The 5,391-nt window shown below is 45.4% G+C and overlaps 1 protein-coding gene across 1 annotated transcript; it reads right to left on the bottom strand.

Moving 5' to 3' along the window:
* Positions 1-363: 363 nt before the first annotated feature.
* LOC100144359 (inhibin beta A chain) lies at positions 364-5,032 on the bottom strand. The gene is made up of 2 exons (XM_004078933.4): positions 3,971-5,032; positions 364-1,753 (listed from the first exon to the last, which is right to left on the bottom strand). Exons 1-2 carry the CDS (start codon positions 4,371-4,373, stop codon positions 960-962), a joined length of 1,197 nt encoding a protein of 398 aa, XP_004078981.1. The 5' UTR covers positions 4,374-5,032; the 3' UTR covers positions 364-959.
* Between the last annotated feature and the right edge of the window lie 359 nt (positions 5,033-5,391).

Here is a 5,391-nt window from a genome sequence, read left to right as displayed (position 1 = left end):
TGTGAATGTAGTATCACTGTTCTGTTGATCTAATTTCAGCCAATAAGTCTGTCCACGCTTCCACAAAGACTGATCAGCTGAAGTAATTTCCTTCAGTCCAGCAACATCCTTTTAACCCTTGTGCTATCTTAGATGACCCCACCCATACATTGACGTGTTCTCCCTACCATGACAAAGGTGGATAAAGGTGGAAAGATTTCATGTAATCCATGGACACCAGTGAAGATCACAAATCATTGAAGAAAAAAGGTTCAGAACACTGTCTAGTGGGTCTAAATGACCCAACTCCCAATGTTAAAGTGCCGAGGATAGCACAAGGGTTACACATGAGAGCCGTGGAGAAATCTGCTGTGAGACAAATAATGAGTTTGTTTCATGTTTTATTATTTATGACACCCCTCTCCCCCATACAAACTTTTCTACACAGTTCCCACAAACCTGTCAGTCTCACAGCTTTTAGTCCTGAAGTAGAACACGTTGACACAATAGTTCAAAAATCGTTAACCATCCATCTTGGCAATTTGTGTCATCTTTGGTTTTTTTACCTTAAGTTACTTTTGTCAAACGTTTGACCTACGAGAAAACTTTCTGGAAACATGTCTTTAATTCAACAGTAAACAGTGTTTTTCCTATTTTTATTTTAGTTTACATGTTGCAGTCAAAAGGTTTGACTCCAGCAGGTCTATGATGGATAGTCTTTGAAATGTTTCAACAGGTACAGATGGTTGTACATGAAAACAAACAACCCAACAGAGGCTGTCACTGATGGAACCTTTTTCCCACAAGGCCAGAAGCCACACCCACAAATGGAAACAGGGAAAGGTTTACAGCAAGTTCATTTGCATAGTGTTCTCAGTTCGTTTGTCATGGGAGAGCGCCTCCTATAGTGAAGACCTGAACAATCATAAAGGATTTGTCTTTTTAAGGGCTGCTGTTTATTGCCTGGGGGAACCCGGCTTTCATGAACAGCCGCACTCCTCCACGATCATGTTCTGGATGTCCTTCTTGATGATCTTCTGCTCCTCGTTGTAGTACAGCATGGACATCGCTCGCAGCTTTGTCGGCACGCAGCACGACTTAATGTTTTGAAAAGGGCCGTATCCCCTCATGCGGTAATGGTTGATGACCGTTGAATGGAAAGATAGAGAGGAGCTGCCCAAATTCGTCATGTGGTTTGGACAGTCCCCCTCACAGTAGTTGGCGTGGTAGCCTGATGGGGCGATAATCCAATCACTCCAGCCAATGTCTTTAAAGTTAACGTAAAACTGTCCTTTGCAGCACAAACGGATTTTTCCATCACACTCCAGGGCTCGCTTGACCCTCCTTGGATTCGCCTCCTCTCGGGCTTGGAGCACCACCATGAGGAACGGTCGGTGAGACTGGTCTCTTCCTGTCACTTTACCGTTATTTGGAGGTGAGAGGATGGGAGAAGCTCCCACCTCAGCACAGAGCGGACAGGAAACCTGCAGGCGGAGCGAGCTGCTTCCACCGTCCAGCAGCATCTGAACGGTGCGTGTCACGGTTAGCGTGTGCCACCCGCTGCGCCGTGTGTCCACCACCCTCTCTGAAACGCACTCCATGTCGCTTTCAAGCTCGCCATTGTGGCTGGACCTCAGCAGCCGCAGCATCACTCTGCCTTTCAGCCGGTTTATCTTGAACATTTTCAGAAAGATCCATATGTTTGCCTGCTCCACTACAGATGGGCCTTCGTCCTCCTTCTGGATGTCAAAGGTCACCGTGTTTGGAGCGTCTCCTGCGGAAGATAACAGGAACAAACTTTATTAACCTGCAGCAGCTTGAGGCACAAAAACGACGACTCTGAACTTTCATTAATAGTGTTGCAGAGGATGAGGCGGACGAAACAATGAACTTCATCAAAAGCTGTGACCCAGCAGCAACCCCCCCCCCCCTCCCCCCAACTCCCTCGATTCTTTATGTGGTTTGAATGGATGATTACAGAAATTGTCTCTAAATATACTTGAAAGGAACAGAGACACTAAAAAAAGATCAGGCCTGATTTCAGGGAATGTTTTTAATAAGCTCCCACTTCCCCCCATCCACAAAAAGCCATTTCTGTCCTGTGTCCCCTTTTTTGTCCTGCACATAATAACAGAGGCCCAGATTTGTTCAAATGAAAAGATTACTCACGGCTTGAGACCACTCGGTATTCCCCCCCTCCCTCCCTCACACCACTTCGCCTCATTACTGTCCACTGGAATCTGGTGGTGTTGCTGGTGGTGGGGGTGTTTTTTTAATGACAATTTCTCAGAAAAAAAACTATTTATAGCAAACTCCAATTGTAGCATTTATGTTTTAAACAAGCAAAGTATCAAAAACAAGTTACTCTTTAGAGATCCAGAGGATGATTATCAACATCATTATCATCCACAGCCCGTCATGGTCCATGATCCAGCTCTGCCATTTATCAGTCCTGCTTCCAGAGTTCTCCTGATCTTTGGAACAAAGTCTGTTTTTGTGCATTCGGTTTACTTTTCTTCAGGTTGCCATTTATAGTAAATGGCGTATACTGACATAGCACTTCTGTACCTCGATTGAGGCCAGCAGCACTTTAAAGTCCCAGTTCCATTCACCCCTGCACACACACATTCACACACTGATGGCGGCTCTACTGCCTTGCAGTAGATCGTGCTAAATGTACATTCTTAACCGACATAAAGCTCATGTTGCTCATATTGAACGAGCAGGGCAGCTTCTTCTTGTTTTTCTGCTGTCTACTAGCGCATGTCCACCAACTAGAGTTGAGAGAGGCTTTGTGGGAAATGTTGAAGTGGTACTAATCTTGCTCCAGGATTTTTCTTTCACAACTCCCTTCCGATATATGAAAGTCTTAATGTTATATAGTTCTGGCTGGAAATAAATCGCAATTATTAATTCTGTTATGTAAAATGGATGCCATCCATACGTCACTATCAAATCTGAGTCCCAGAGTGGTCAAAGTTCAACATGGTTTAACTTTTAACATATGTCTGATGGATGTGCATTTCCTATGTAGTGCTTGAAAATGGTTGTGACATGTGATAACGTGAGTTTTGAATGTGGAAGCCTGACATCACATTGGAGGTGGCTACTTGGACAGGTGTTGCAAATGTAGCTTGAGACAAATGGGCTGACAAGATGCACATGAGCTGTGTGAGTCTTGCTCATGATTTCTGTTGCATCCAACCGTCCGGACTTCCATCCATCTAAGCATACTTTTTCCTGTCCGGAGTTATGATAGCGCTGGACAGATGAGTTGTTGATGAGAAGGTTTTCTGGGAAAACCCACAAAAATTCTGAAATTCAAACCATCTATCTTCATTAGTTGCTTAACGAGTGTCGCCTTTTGGTCAAAAGCAAAATCAGTGACATGCAGTGGATGAAGTGGTGTGGTTTTGTTATGAGCTGGTTTGGTGGATGTTCACACCCGCACTACCTAACCCAAAGGGCTGTCCAGCAAGTCTGCTGGATCATCACCAGTAAAGGGGGAAGGAAGGTCCTTCTCAGTTTCAGCTTCTTGTGATTTTGAAGCCTCCAACAGTATTTCTCCAAACAAATGAGACAAAACAAACATTTCTGTCTCACCAGTTGCTGTAGAAGGTAATGCAGATCAGGCTGGAGGAGCCCATAATAAGCTTTTATATTGCAAAGCTTCTTTAAATCTCTGGCTACCAGCTGATAAAAAATATTTTAGCTTTTGCATTGATAATAGTTGTTATAACAACTATGCATGTGATGTTTAGGAGGCGAAAGGCTTCAGACCACTGGAATGAGACTAACGTTTTTCTGAAAACAGAAGGTTAAACTTTGCTTCTGCTGCTTGCACCTCAAACAAATGAGCTCTGTGTTATCAAAAGCTTTTAGCAGATCGTTTGACTGTGAGCTGTAAAACCGTAATGGGTCTGAGACCAGATCCTGGAATTACTTCTCTCAGCACCATTCCTCCCATGTCCTTTTAGACCCTTGTACTCACCTTCTTCGCCAAAGGAGATGATTTCAGATGGTGGTTCAGATGGTGTGAAGCCTTCAGGGCGATGGTTTTCCCCTTCAATCTCCACACTGCCATCTGGTGCCACTCGACCAAAATGCAGCTTCTTGATGGCGTTGAGTAGCGCGGCGCGGGGGACGGGATGCGTCAGGTTGGGCCTGGCGCTCAGGTGCAGCATGTTGAGAATGTGACGCTTCACTGCTTCCACCATCTCACCTTGACCTGAAGAGGAGTTCTTTCTCATCTGAGACAGAGAACAGGAGGGGCAGTCAGCAAGCGGCGCTTCCACCTGAAGCTGCGTCGCCACAACCAGTGGGGAGGAGGCAGTTGGAGAGGCATCAACAACCAAAATTGTTGATATGAAGAATGTTAGATACTGGGAGAACATGATGATCTGAGAAGAAGCCCGACTGCAGTCCTTCAGATCAAACTTTCACTACTCCCGTCATCAACACAGAGTCCAGCAGCAGATTCACAGCAGAGTGACAATGGAGTCTGTCCTCCAGTTGACACAAGTGAGAAGAGGAAAAGGAACAGCAAAACTATTCTGAACTGGTTCTTGGTGTTTTGATCCTTGGAAAAAGTCTGCCGTTGTGGATTATAGGTTCCTTTGTTTCCCCCTTTGCTGGTTATAGTCCCGGACTTGGTATAAAGGTCCTCTGGTTCTGGTCCTGGATCCAATATGCCCGTCCTCTGTTGGAAGCTGAGCGAATGTTCTGCAGGGTCACTCTGCTTTCCCTTCCTGCTCTCTTTCTGCAATTATACCTCACAGCCTGTTTAATCCCTCCCTCCGTCCATCCACAGAGGTATTCCCTATGAGTCATACACTTGCACTCACACACGTGCACGCACTCCTACAGTGAGTAGTGTCTCTCAGAATATCTCTGGACGCCTGGTGGTGTTTCCTCCTAAACGGACGTCACGACATAAGTGGAGGAGGATGGAGGAAGAGTGTCCCTGATTCATTCATACCACACACATGCACTATCACACACAAACGTGCACGCACACTGATGACTCAGAGCCTTGTCATCGTCCCCTCACGTGGAGGAGAAACTGTTGGTGTGAAGGCGAATTTATAGAAAAGGTTGCTTGGAGTTGGGAAGTCTGTAGTACAGATGGAGCATGGTGTCATTTCACACCAGCTGTGACATCAGCACGCCCTCTGCTGCTGAGAGGCAGCACTTACAGGGAGCTGCTCACCTCTGATTCAGCCCTTCCTGATGTAACACTGCTGTTCTGAGCTCAGTCTGACGCTTATGATGAGGACTGAATTCACCTTATCCCAGTCTGTCACTTTTCATTTTAAACACATTTCTATAGCCCAAAGTGAATTTAATATGTAAAGAGAATTGATCTAATGTCCGATGTGAAATGGAGCCTGAAATGCTACATTTCAACTGAAA

Source organism: Oryzias latipes, chromosome 17 (genome assembly GCF_002234675.1).
Source record: "Oryzias latipes chromosome 17, ASM223467v1".
Lineage (NCBI taxonomy): Eukaryota > Metazoa > Chordata > Actinopteri > Beloniformes > Adrianichthyidae > Oryzias > Oryzias latipes.
The sequence above is the reverse complement of the archived record's forward strand: the minus strand, read 5'-3'. Positions and strand labels throughout refer to the sequence as shown.